This window comes from Humulus lupulus, chromosome 6 (genome assembly GCF_963169125.1).
Source record: "Humulus lupulus chromosome 6, drHumLupu1.1, whole genome shotgun sequence".
Classification (NCBI taxonomy): Eukaryota; Viridiplantae; Streptophyta; class Magnoliopsida; order Rosales; family Cannabaceae; genus Humulus; species Humulus lupulus.
Window position 1 is genome coordinate 182,987,984 of NC_084798.1, and position 13,350 is coordinate 183,001,333.

The following is a 13,350-nucleotide window of genomic DNA, read 5'->3' on the forward strand; positions in this document are numbered from 1 at the left end:
GGGATCAACAAATACCATAACCCAAATTTAGTATATGTATGTATGTAAACATTAAATCAAACACAATAAAAGATAGATTCAGATCTAATACATATTGTATCCTATCAAGTGTCCTCGCTATCTTTTAGTGTATAATAATGAACATCCAATCCACGAGATTGCACCAAGATCTACACCGCAATCTTCCAAGCCAAACCTCAACACCAGTGTGTGGGCATGTAGGATGATATGAAAAATATAGACTCTCTTGATGTACTCAACACATGAGATCAAGAGAGATTAAAGAAATAGAAATGTTCAGAGGGTGTATTTTTTTTTCTTCAAGTTTTCTTTGAAATTTGAATATTGTGTGTCTCTCTCAAAATCACGATACATTAGATTTTTATAAACTTAAAATGTTTATCGACATAGACTCAATCAATAACTGATTAGTTTTAGATTTAATAATTTAATCAAATCAAAATATCATTTTTGTAATAATAATTTAATGAATAAAATAATTCAAATTATAACATTTAAAATTTGAATGAGTCAAATTGTCTGCCTTAGGTCACACGCCAGTCACTTCGCAAGCACATTGGCTGGCATGTAGCACTATTGTGCTTCGCCAATTTTTTTCTCATTTATTTATTTAATTAATAAGATAAATTAGCTATGAATTAAAATAATGTATTATTTAATAAATTCATAAATATCAGTTAATTCAAAATTAACTTTATCTTATCAAATATAAATAATTTATTATTATAATAAATTAATATCATACTATCTTGATATTTATTAACCCAAAATCAATTAATATTATCATCAAGTAATATATAGTTTTCAAATAAAATATATTAGTTAAATTAATGAATTAAATTTATAATTTATTAATTTTACATATAATTATCACATAATTATAAATTTTCCATGAAAAATTAATTCCTTGCAATTTTAGTGCTTCTTAATTTATTTTATTAATACCACCCACACCCTAGAGAGTGTAGCATAGAGGTAACTTATAATACTAAGCTCCAATAAACTAGACTATTAATTAAACTCTTCAATCCAATAATTTTATTTGTTAATTCCATAATTAGTCTACTATAAATATGGAATTGAATTCTTAGTTATTATAGAATTATATTTACATAATTATTTCGTGTCGTCTATTGATGTAATCACTTCATGTAATTCTATCATCCAATTATTGGTTCGTTAATTAGAGTTTGTCAAAATTATCGTCTTAACCTTCTAATTACCTCTTGTTTATTAAGACCATTAATTCACTAGTGTGTAGTTAATTTATAGTCATATTATAAATTTGAGCTCAATAACTATTTAGTTCCAGAATGAATCCTTAAGGGAACTAATATTCTGTCCTTTTTAGGAAAGCTTGGATTCCAAATCTTGTAAGATCATATTCTCATCCATTAATGCTATTGAATTTCCAAAATAAAAGGTCACTAGCCTCATTATTCTAAAAGACCTTGACGAGTGAATCAAAAGACCCGTGACTACTAAAGATTTAGATTGATCTACATATGATCTTCATTTTGATATGAATTAAATCTGTATGGTAAATAACATTTTTGTAAAGATATTAATTCACATCGACATGGTCATATATAATCTAATTATAAGTACATTCACTAAGATGTTTATCCACACCAGCGATCCACATCTAGATCACATGTATTATTAACAATACTTAGCAAACTGTACTAGCAACCATTTATTAAAGACTCATTACTTTAATATGTTGCTGACTAATTTTACTCATTATATATGCTTCTGAATTTTTTTATATTTATAATAATTCAAAACATTCAATTATAAGAAAAATGTACTTTTATTTAATTCCAAAATAAAACGTCTTTACACATGCTTTTTGGGCATCAACCCTAACAACTTCCCAGTTTCCCATAAAGCAAATGATACATCTTTTTCAATCTCATGTTTCATACATGACCCTCAAACGACTTTACAAGATGTGTCTTCGTAAATAGATTAGGTAGGTTTTGTCCTGACACTATATTCATAACAGTCACATCGCCTCTATGCACGATCTCTCTAACTAGATAGTATTTCCTTTCAATATACTTGCCCTTTTTATGACTTCTTGGCTTTTTCGTATCAGCTACTACTCCACTGTTATCACAATATAAGATTAGCGGTTTATCCATATTTGGAACAACTTCCAAATTAGTATAGAAATTTCTGAGCCAAACCTCTTCTTTAGTTGTTTCACAAGTCGTTGTGTATTCGACTTCCATGGTAGAATTTGTAATGTTGGATTGTTAAATAATTCCCTAGACTACAGTTCCTCCACCAAAAGTGAATACTGAGTCAGACTCCGATTTATGACTGTCCCTATTTGATTGAAAATAAGAATCAGTATATCCAATGGGGTTCAGGTCACCACCTGAATACACAAGCATATAGTCTTTTGTTCTCCGAAGATACTTGATAATGTGATTCACTGCAATCCAATGTTCCAAACCATGATTTTATTGATAAAGACTGACGAATCCCACTACATAATTGTTGGGAGAGAGTGAGATTATACCACCACAATAATAAGAATCTATACACAATTATCCTTGACAGGGTCCAATAAAAAATTAGGATACGATAATGCAAACCCGAGTTGTGGAACAAACTCTTAGATCTTCTTGCAAGCTTCAAACCCTAGTTAGAACACCACTTGAATACTTTGTTGATGAGAATCAAAACCAAGGCTTATACATGAGATGTATCATTGTCCAAATTCTCTATTTCCTAGTCCTTGATGGATGCTTGAGGCTTTCTCTAGTAGGAAAGAGAATTGAGATTGAACAAGCCTTGAAATGCACAGAGACAAGTACTTTCTTTATGAATTTCTTGGGGAAAACTTATGATCTTGAGAGCTAGAGAGAGAGAGAGAGAGAGGTTAGAGAGAAATATAAAAGAGTGATCAAGTCTATCAAAACTCTATGACAGCTCTTTTATAGTGTAGGTATCGTCATTAAGTCCATCCGGTAGGAATAGAGCTTTTAAACACATAACTTGGAACACATGTTTGTACTAACACGTCAGGCGATGCATCGCCTGCTGCGCTTCGCTCAAGCCCTAAGGTTTTAGAAGATGAATTGCCTACTAAGAGGCAATGCAACGCCACATGGGCAGGTCCAACTTCTCAAAAGTGACCTTAAACATCTCCAAATGCTCCCAAACTTTCTGGGCATCCTTAGATACCTCAATATATCACTTTGGACCTAAAAATAAAAAATTTAAATGCTTACAACAAAAAGTCAAATTTTACATTTTCACTATGTGAAATCGTTTAGGGTATTACACCTAGCTTGTGTAATACCGCTTGGACTTTGTATTTTAACAAATCCTAACAATGAAAAATGTCTGGTCATGTACACAACATAGCATACAATAGACTACCAAGCATAGGGATACTTTCTCATATCCTCTTCTTTCTGAGGTGTCTCAGGACACTACTTTTTCGATAGGTTAATTCCATGTTTGGTCGGTAACTAACCCTCCTTAAGATTTTCCATAGAAAAACTGAGAAAGTGCCAAGAGTTTTTTCCTCCTAACCCTTAGGATTTGGATTTCTTGAACATAGCTCGCCTCTCCCAAATATTTCATTTGGAATTTTCAGCTAATCATTTCATTACATTCAATAAAGTTTCCACATCATTACCAATGAGTAGATTATCGTCCACGTAAAGAACTACGAAAGCCACAATCTTTCCTTTAAGATATTTATCACACGTGCTTCGTCAAATGTTTTTTTGAAGTCGTATGTTTTAACAATTACATCAAATGTAAGATTACAAGATCTAGAAGCTTGCTTCAATCCATAAATGGATTTCAACAACTTGTACACTTTGTGATCTTGCCCCTTTTTTATGAACCATTCTGGCTGCACTATATAGATACTTTCATCAAGAGAGCCATTTAAAAATGTTTTCTTGACGTCCATTTTTCATATCTCATAGTCATGAGTAGCAGCTATGGATTAAAGGATGCGAATGGATTTTAACATGGCAACAACAAATAATATCTCTTCATATCAACACCTTCCTTTTGAGTGTAACCCTTGGCTACAAGCCTTGCTTTGAAAGTTTCTACTTTCCCATTTATGCTTCTTTTCTTCTTGAAGATCCATTTTTACCTAATGGCCCTGACATCTTCAAGTTCCTAGACTGAATTGGAATACATTTATTCCATTTCTTGATTCATGATCTCTTGCCATTTTCCCTTTTCAGGATCTTTCATTGCCTCGTTAAAGGTTAATGGATCATCCTTATCAGTGTCTGATACAAGAACATATGTTTCATGTTCATAGCAAACTGGTTGTCTAACAACCCTCCCACTACGACGTTGTACAAAAGCTTCCTTTTTAGGAATAATGATTTCTTTGGTTTGTCGTTTATCCCTCAATGATGAAGATAAACCGATCTGATCAGATGTGAGTTCCTCCAAAACAAATTTGGTCCGAGGTTTGTAATTTACCATATAGTCGTGTCAAGGAAGGTTGCATTTGTTGACACAAATAACTTTTGGTCATTGGGACTATAAAAGTAACCATCTCTTGTCTCTGGAGTGTAGCCAACAAATATGCACATTTTTTACCGTGAGTCTAGTTTTCTAGACTTAGGTCTAAGAACATGAGCTGGACACCCCCACATAAGAAAGTGGCGCAAACTAGGTTTGGTGTCATTCCATAACTCTCAAGGTGTTTTACTTATGGATTTAGAAGGGACCATATATAAATGAGATTTGGTAGTTGCAATGAAGTAAATAGGATAAAAGTGACTAAAATATGATGAACCACATCAATAATTAGTCAAAACAATAGATAAAATGTAAGGATTATTTTTACATTCAAGATGACAAATGATGAAATTAGTCATCTATAACTAGAATTGGTAGTTGTAATAGAATAAAATATATTACCGGGGCTAGGAGAGTAACTCAAAGTATGATTGAAGCATGTCATTAATCAACAATGAATTTTATTTTTTATTTTTTAAAATTATTAGACAAAACATAACATAATAAAAGAATTATTTTCACAAAGATAATTTAAGAGGATTTTTTTTAAAAAAATAAAATAAAAAATAAAAACTAGAATTGTAATAGCTAGGAGAATTTTGACATTTCTCCTTAAATTAATGAACAAGGTTTGCTTTAATTTTTTAGAGCAAAATCAATCAGAGTCTTTGAGAGTAATTCACCAAAAGGAAAGGACTATGTCCTCTTAAGCAAACAATAAACTAATTAAGTGTGTAAGCTTAGGTTTCTTTGTTAGCTATGACTAATCAAATAATGATAATAACAAAATGGGTGCCGACAAAAAAATTGTAGTTGTAAACTAAAACCCAAATATTTAGGTTTGGGAAGCTCAGCTGTCTTTAAATGGGGGCATCTATTTGCTTGGGTTTGTTAAGCTAGTTTTATTTAAGTTAAGTGGGGTAACCGAAAATCCAGATTCAAATTTTAACCAAAAATACAGGTGGCCAACCACGTGACAAAGCTAATTAGTAATACTAATAACTATTAATTTACTGCAACTTGCATATTAATCATCAAGATTCAAGACAGTTCATACAACTTCATACCAAGGACTAAGCAGTTTATTATTATTATTATTTACTATTATTTTTTTTGTCTAAATGTGTTATTAAGATGGTCTCTTGTTTGCTAAATTTTGACCTTGTTTATTAAAGTTGACGAGTTGGAGATTTAGATAATAAATAAATATATAGTAACTCTTTCACGATCATAACGTCTATTAAATAGTCAAACATATGTAAAAGGATAAATATATCTATATATATTTTATATTTGTTGGGATGTTATGACATATGCAATGATATTTGGAGTAATTTGTAAGATTAGTTTTCCTTATGTCTTCCTAAAAAATGGTTATCTCTATTTTTAGACAAAGGTGGGTAGTCTTTACCAAGATTCCTCTAATCTCTTTTTCCTTTTTCTTTTAAGGGAGTTTTGTGAAAAATAAATAAATAAGTAAATCCTGGATTTGATAAATTGTTTACAAAGTCAATAGATTTGTGCTTCCACGTTTAACATTTTCCATCAAAGAATTGATACTTTTAAAATATACCAATTTATAAATATATTAATTATGTTATTTATTACCACTTGTGATGCTATCACAAACTGTACAATATTTTATCAATTTTGTAAATATGCAAGTACTACCAAATGAAATATGTGCACCAAAATTATGCACTAGTACACATATCATTATTCTATGCCATATTACAATGCAAGCAGTTATTTTTTTCCACAAGTAATTTGTTAATTATTTGACCAATGAATAATGGTCAAAGATGACTAATTTTTTTTTCTGTGTCTACGTGGAAACCATGGTTCTTATATCAAAGTTGAAAGAGGTCTCCACTCTAGAGAGAGAATCAATACCCAAAGATAACAAAGGTGATTTAGACATTCATTGGGATCTCAATCAAATCTTAACAACTAGTTCCAGCAAAAATAAAAAATCTAAACAACTAGCGAATTGAGCATTATACATGTCTATTTCACAAGAGGTAGTCAATCAATGCACTTCCCACCTAGGTTGATTTTTTCAACCACAATTCACAGTAGTATCAACAGTAGCAGAAAGCAAAAGATTTCATTTATCAGTGCAATTGAGTTGTAACCATGTATAAGTATTGATTTTACATTAGAGATGCACCAACTTCCATGATATTTGGAGCATTTTTATTTATTAAATTATGGGCAATAAAAACAACCGAGAGAACAAGAAAGAAAGAAAAAAAAACAAAAGAATTTATTGAGGTTTTCCGACTAGGAGTTCCCAGAAACTAGATTCAGAAATCGGCAAAAACATCAAGATGTGCAGAGATTTTTTATAGGCCTCATCAGAATGTCGATTTTTCTAGTTTTTGAAAACTCCCAACTTCTCCAAGGAAGATCGGATATCTTCACTGCTGCAAAATTCGGCTGTGTGAACAATGTTGGCACTGTCAAATGGGATCACATCTGCTAGAGGGTAGCTTCTGTTAGCATGTTGATTGATTGCATTGCTACAAACTCCTTTCAATATCACACTCTTGTGCACCCCACCAAGCAATTCTTCATAGTCTGTGTCCCCACATTCTCCCACAATAACCACCATTTTCGACATGTCCACACCCCATCGAACATATAAATACCTGAAGTTTGGTCATTAGAAATTATTCAAAACGAATCAGCCAAAACCCCCCATAAAAGAAAGGTATGGAACAAGTTTAACTGTGATGCTAGTAAACGAAGAATACAAATAATGACAATCACGATCAAGAATCTGTCTGCCATGTATATACCATGCTACTTTAGCTATATATAATAAATCTTGTGCCAATAAATTAGAAATGGGTTATAAATCTTGTACCAATAACTATAGATGTCAATTTAGGCATCTTACCTGAGGGCTTGGGCACGAGAAGCCAGTACAGGGATTACATTGAGTCTGGTCCCATTTTGAGAATAAATAACATGGCAGCGTAAAGCCTGGATTCTCAGCAACTTCCGGAGCTCCCTAACAGGGGGAACCTGTAAATTCAAAACACATATTTGAAAAGGAAATTTAAAGATGAACGAAAATCAGAATTGCTAACCAAGTGAGTAAAATCCATAGACAAAATCCTAGATGTGAGTGGATAAATTAGCTCTCAAAAAAATTAATAATAACAAAAAAAAAGGTGCAAAGAAAGAGTTTGACAATAGCAAATGAGGATTGATTACCTTCCCTGGCTTTTGCACTTTAAAAGCATAACAGTAATCGGTAGAAAGTTGTTCAGAAGCAGTAACAATTTGTTCCTCATTTTCAGACTTCTTATCGGATAGTGAAGTAGCCCAACGAATCAAAGTCTTCCTCAATCCTTCTCCACCCCATCGATATTCAATATGTGAGTGGTAGTAAAAGTCAACCACAAATGGGCGATCTTCTGAATTAAGAGACGAATAGTATAGATCACTACCACTATTGCAAATAAAAGCATCAAAATCATTGGGACTCAAACCCCCTGCAGCCAGGAATGAACGAATCTCGGAAATGGTTAAAGATGTTGACAATATGAACCCTACAGAGCCTTCACTCCTTTCCTTCCCTGCAGCCTCAAGAACCTTTTTAATTGTTTCAAGAAGATCTGTACTACTATCACAATCCACAGCAATGACAAACAGATGCTTCCTCCTCCTCAAGGCCGGAAACTTAGCAGAACTGTTTTGGTCCGGTTTCTCCATTGATCCTAACCTTCGTGTCTCCTTTGAAAAACCCTTTGACCATGCCAAAACAGCATTCTCTATTCTACTACTTCTATCAGCAGAACCTCCTGATTCTGAAATGTTATCATTGCCACTAGTTCCACTCTTTTCCCCATCCATTGAAAACCTCAAGTTCAAAGATATATCATGAATATCTCTCAAGGAATCACCTGGTGAATCTGATTCTGAAGTTTCGCCATCGTCTTCATCATTTCTTTGCCATTGTGGATGCCTTGGTTTGAAACTGCCTATTTTAGAAAGGTAAGTCTTGCAGTGCTCTGGCCACGAAAATAGATGAATATTTTTTAACCCATTCTGTCGGCACCTTGCCCAAAGTTGCCTATCTGCAACAAGCTTTAGAAGAGCCTCCGCAATAGAGTGCTGATCATGGGGATCAATAAGAAGACCATTATCAAGTACCTGCAAAAACAGCTTTCCTGAGAAACTGAGATTAAGGTGGAACCATTTCCAACTAAAATCTGGTTTTGTAGTATAACTATCCAACCAATTCTATTAACAAGCAGACATACCCGGTGTATGTCAACCGGGCCACCATTTTTTGTTGCAACGATGGGAAGACCATAAGCTGTTGCCTGTACAACAAAAGAATAGAAGCTCAAAATTTTATTAAACTATGCTAAACACAAACTATATATTATTAATTAATTTTACAAAAAGCACCTCAATCAAAGTCAGCCCAAATGGCTCAATGAAAGCTGGATTAATGAAAACACCCTGCCAAAGGAAAAGAAAAACAAAAAAGATAAGCATGAAATATTTTACAATAAACAATGCATCACATGTGCAGACATATAAAATGATAAGAGGGAACTCTATGCAAATCAAGCTTAACATGTATGATTAAACTGCAAGATCAGTTATTTGGTAATTGCAATGAAAATTACTCTAAGTTCCATTTCTCATTTCAATCTATATGCACGCCACTGATTTTTCAGCTTTACAGAAGTTTGCCCCACAAAGGATATAATGTTTGACTATCTCAACAGAATGCTGAGCCATTTTGGGCTATTTCAAAACAGACGCATCTAATACCATAATATAGCTCAAAAAAAGATAATTATAATAAACCTTCTCAAAATAATATTACTAAATGAGCAATTTTTTCCAGACAAATTAGAATTTCAGCATCAAAACTATTGAAAAAGTAGAGTAAGAAACAAAACATATTACAAGTATGTATAGAACAGTCTACGTAAAACACTCGAGTTGTGTGAGAAGGAAGCTCACACGATATCTCCTACCTTAATCCTATACTTGGTATGCTATAACCATAAGAGATACCTTTGTCTTAGCAGCAAGACGATATATGTCTGGAACATCAGACTGCTTGTGGTGTTTTGGGTATGCAACTTGTCCATATAAATCATATTTGTCAATAAGCTTCAGTACAGAGAGAAGAACAGAGGAATTTGTGCCTGACATTTCATCAATGCCTTCTCGATTACCCATAATCAACGTCTGCAGAGTAAAAAGAGTATCAGACATAACATCCAGATCATAAATTTAACTGAAATGTAGCAAAATCAAGATAAGTGTTCTCCAAACAAATATTTTCAGTTGATTGGACCTACAAGGTTTGCAAGTTCCCTTAATGGACGACATTCTCCAAATGCTTTGACCAAAGTAGTAATGTTCTTTTTAGGATCTGGTCTAGCAAGGGCAAGAATCATTGGCTTGCGAGGGTTGGTAAAGAAGCGCATTATCTGTAGTTAGCCAAATTTAAATTGGCATAAATTCAGTGAGTACATTACATAACATATCGTAACTTTCTCTCTGGACTGAAAATTCAAAGAGAATAAGTATAAACAACTTATCAAGTATCAACTAATTTCTCGAAGTAAAGCAAATGCATAAGGAATAACTAGAACCTCAGTCCAGATATGTGGATCGGGAGAAGTAGGATGGTCCTCATTAGTTTCTGTCTCACCATCCATATCACCATCTAGAGGAACAATATGATGAAACTCCATTCCAGGAGGAATTATCTGCAAAGAAACTATTAGAATTGTAAAATTACCATACCAAAGAAGCCGGCATAATGATCATGAGCAGTAAACCGTGAAAGCAGAAGACTATTAAGGACCATAAGATTGTTAAGGTAAAAAAAATAAGAATTACAGAAACTTTTCCAGTTGATATTTCTTGGTTCTTACAACCCAATCTCAGTCAATTCATTGAGCACTCCATAATAATCCTAAAAACACTTGAATAAAGATCCTAGGACTTACCACCATGCGAGGCATGAACCTTCCATAACAGCTCACATTACGCTTGATCCTTGCACGTATTTTACGTTCCAGTATAGGATCAAAACCATCGTACAAACGCCACTGCTCCTCTATCTCCTGCCTAGTGCTAGTTATTACTATTTCAGAGGCATCAAGTGATAATTCCTCAGCCTCTATACGACGCATTATTTTGTATGTCGAGTTTATTTCATCTCTTGAAGAATGACTTTGCTTTAAAAGCTGTTCCAACTTGTCACGACCTAGTGAGTGCCCAGTAAAGAGCATTGGTACATTCAATGCACCAGATAAAAGAGCAACAGAATCGCCTGCATCAGCATAATGCCCATGGATGGCAGCAGGCCAAACAGGTTTCCCACTGCCAATTTGTTCACCCAAAACTTTGGACATTTGTATAATGTGAGTCAGGGCACCATCAACAAATTCAGGGATATGAGGCCAAAGAAGTTCTTTAGGAATATATTTATCTCTTGGACCAAATGGTATACGAATGATATAAGCACCGCTGCTCTCACCCATCTCATCTGAGAAATCATCTGCATTTCTTGGACTAAGCATCTCTGTGGGCTCAGCATAAGTCCAATCCACATCTGGCGATGATACTTGTCTAGTTAGCAGATCAACACGATATACACCTGGCATGGAGCCCAAAGCCCTTGCAAGTTCCACAACATACTTAACCTTAAAGAAATCAATTCCGACAATATTCAGATGCCCATATCAGTAAACCATGCAAAAGTGGAGCTTATGAACAGCACCAAAAAGGTTTCCTTATGATTAAAGTGACATCAAAAAGGAACCTGCCACAACAAAATATTACCTGACCACCAGTATCAGAGTCACGACCAAGCTCCATATTTTCTCCTCTTATTAGACCATGAATGCTGCAAGGATAGTTCTTGTTAAAGACAATTAGAAATCACCACATACAGCAAAGATACTTTTAACACTGGGTGATAGATTCACGTTAGTTACCATCAGGACAAGTTTAGTTTTCTTATGAAGTTCTTCTGCCTTTAATTAACAAGAGTTTAGAGAATAGTTAGAACGCTCAACCATACACAAAAAGCATGACTGTTTTCACTACTATTATTAGATAAAATGCAAAATGCATCATCAGTTTGTCAATTAATCATCTCATATATGCTTACAAGAATTGGGACTATATCTATTTATTAGGACGGTAGAGTAGTGAAGCTTAGTTCTTACCTTACTAATACAATATATGTTTTTTTCCCCTTTTGCTGACTTGCCCAAATCTCCATAGCATCACTGGAATTAATTCTTGGCAGTCTGCCCCTGGAACTTTCACCATGAACCGACACATCACCGACCATATCACCCTTTTCTCCTTCTGATAAGTCTTCAGACATATCAGCAGTAGCTTCCCGACGGCCTTTTTCTCGCTCCATACGACGCTTAGCCTTTCTCTGTAGTTCTTCTCCCTCAAGCTACATAAAAAAGTGATTATTAATCAATTTAGAACATAGCTTTTTTCTACCTAATTCAAGCAATCCAACTTTAGGAATTTCCTCCTTTACCGAATAAGTACACACAATACTCTGAAAAGAGTATTACTTGAATTTTGAGTGGTCCGGGTTCAAGTCATCCTAAAATGTATCTTACCGTAAAGAGAAGTTTGTGTTGGCTAGAAAGCAAGTTTTGCAAATTTCAAAAACTTGAAATCCATTCATCATATCAACTTTGTTAGTGTAATTACTCCAATCCAAATTCAACTTAACGGCAATACGAATTATCAATCTTTCTAACCCCGGCAAACATAGACGACTCTATCAACACTTACTCAGCAAAATTAAACTTCAAAACAGCAAAGATCCATTTGAAGGATCTTGATTCCGATCTAGTATTACCAACTATTTACACATGAAATTAATACACAGAGATTAAAATCTAGCAAAACTCAACTCAAAGATAGTTAACAATGAACAATGCACAAATAAAAAAACTTTAAAAACACAATAATCAAACCTGCTTCTTCTGGCGAGCCAAATTCCAAATCCTCCAACACATATTCTCCAATCTAGTATTCCTTTCCTGGGGACTCCTTGTAGCCGAAGCCTATTAAAAGAATCAAAATAAAAAATAAAAAAAACTCGGAATTCGTAAAACACAATCGATCAAAAAAACGAAGAAAATACTTACTTTAACCCAAGAACGATGGAGATCGGTCTCATCGAATCCAGTGATGACTTCCTCAACGAAGTAGCGAGTAGGACTGAAGTGACCTCTCTCTCTGAGTAGCAACGAGGATTTCACGTCGTCTAATCCTGGACCGACGTCAAGAATCGCCTCCAGGTAGCTGTTTATCCAATCATTTCCAGCCATTTTTTTCTTTCTGAAACTTCAAGCTATGCTCTACACACACTGTGTGTGATATCACCAACCTCTCTTTCTCTCTCCTTCTTTATCTTTACTATCTCTCTCCAGAGCAAGCTTCAGTTAGAGATGGAGAGAGAAAGAGAGGTGGAGGAGGTTTGTATGGTATTTGTTACTGATACGCAGAGAAATCAAGTTTTGGGGAGATTTTAGTGAGAGAAGGAAGAGAAATCGTGATAGAGAGAAGATAGTAGAAGGTGAGTGATATTGTGCCTTCACTTTTCCCTACTTTTTGCATTTTATTTTATTGAAAAATTATAAAAATAAAACTAATCACTTATATATATATATTTAAATAAATCAATTATAATATTATTAAACCATAACAAATTAGTTATGTTATATCTTTCAAATAATATTTTAACAAATTACTTAGTTAAGTGATTTTACTTAATTATAATATTTA

General features: G+C 33.8%; 1 protein-coding gene across 1 annotated transcript; it reads right to left on the minus strand.

Moving 5' to 3' along the window:
• Positions 1-6,624: 6,624 nt before the first annotated feature.
• On the minus strand, positions 6,625-13,149 carry LOC133782787 (probable sucrose-phosphate synthase 1). The gene is made up of 13 exons (XM_062222171.1): positions 12,711-13,149; positions 12,537-12,626; positions 11,757-11,998; positions 11,368-11,431; positions 10,530-11,228; positions 10,170-10,286; positions 9,873-10,004; positions 9,583-9,759; positions 8,962-9,015; positions 8,811-8,873; positions 7,759-8,700; positions 7,439-7,566; positions 6,625-7,187 (listed from the first exon to the last, which is right to left on the minus strand). The coding sequence occupies exons 1-13, from the start codon at positions 12,891-12,893 to the stop codon at positions 6,911-6,913; spliced, it is 3,168 nt and encodes a 1,055-aa protein (XP_062078155.1). The 5' UTR covers positions 12,894-13,149; the 3' UTR covers positions 6,625-6,910.
• Between the last annotated feature and the right edge of the window lie 201 nt (positions 13,150-13,350).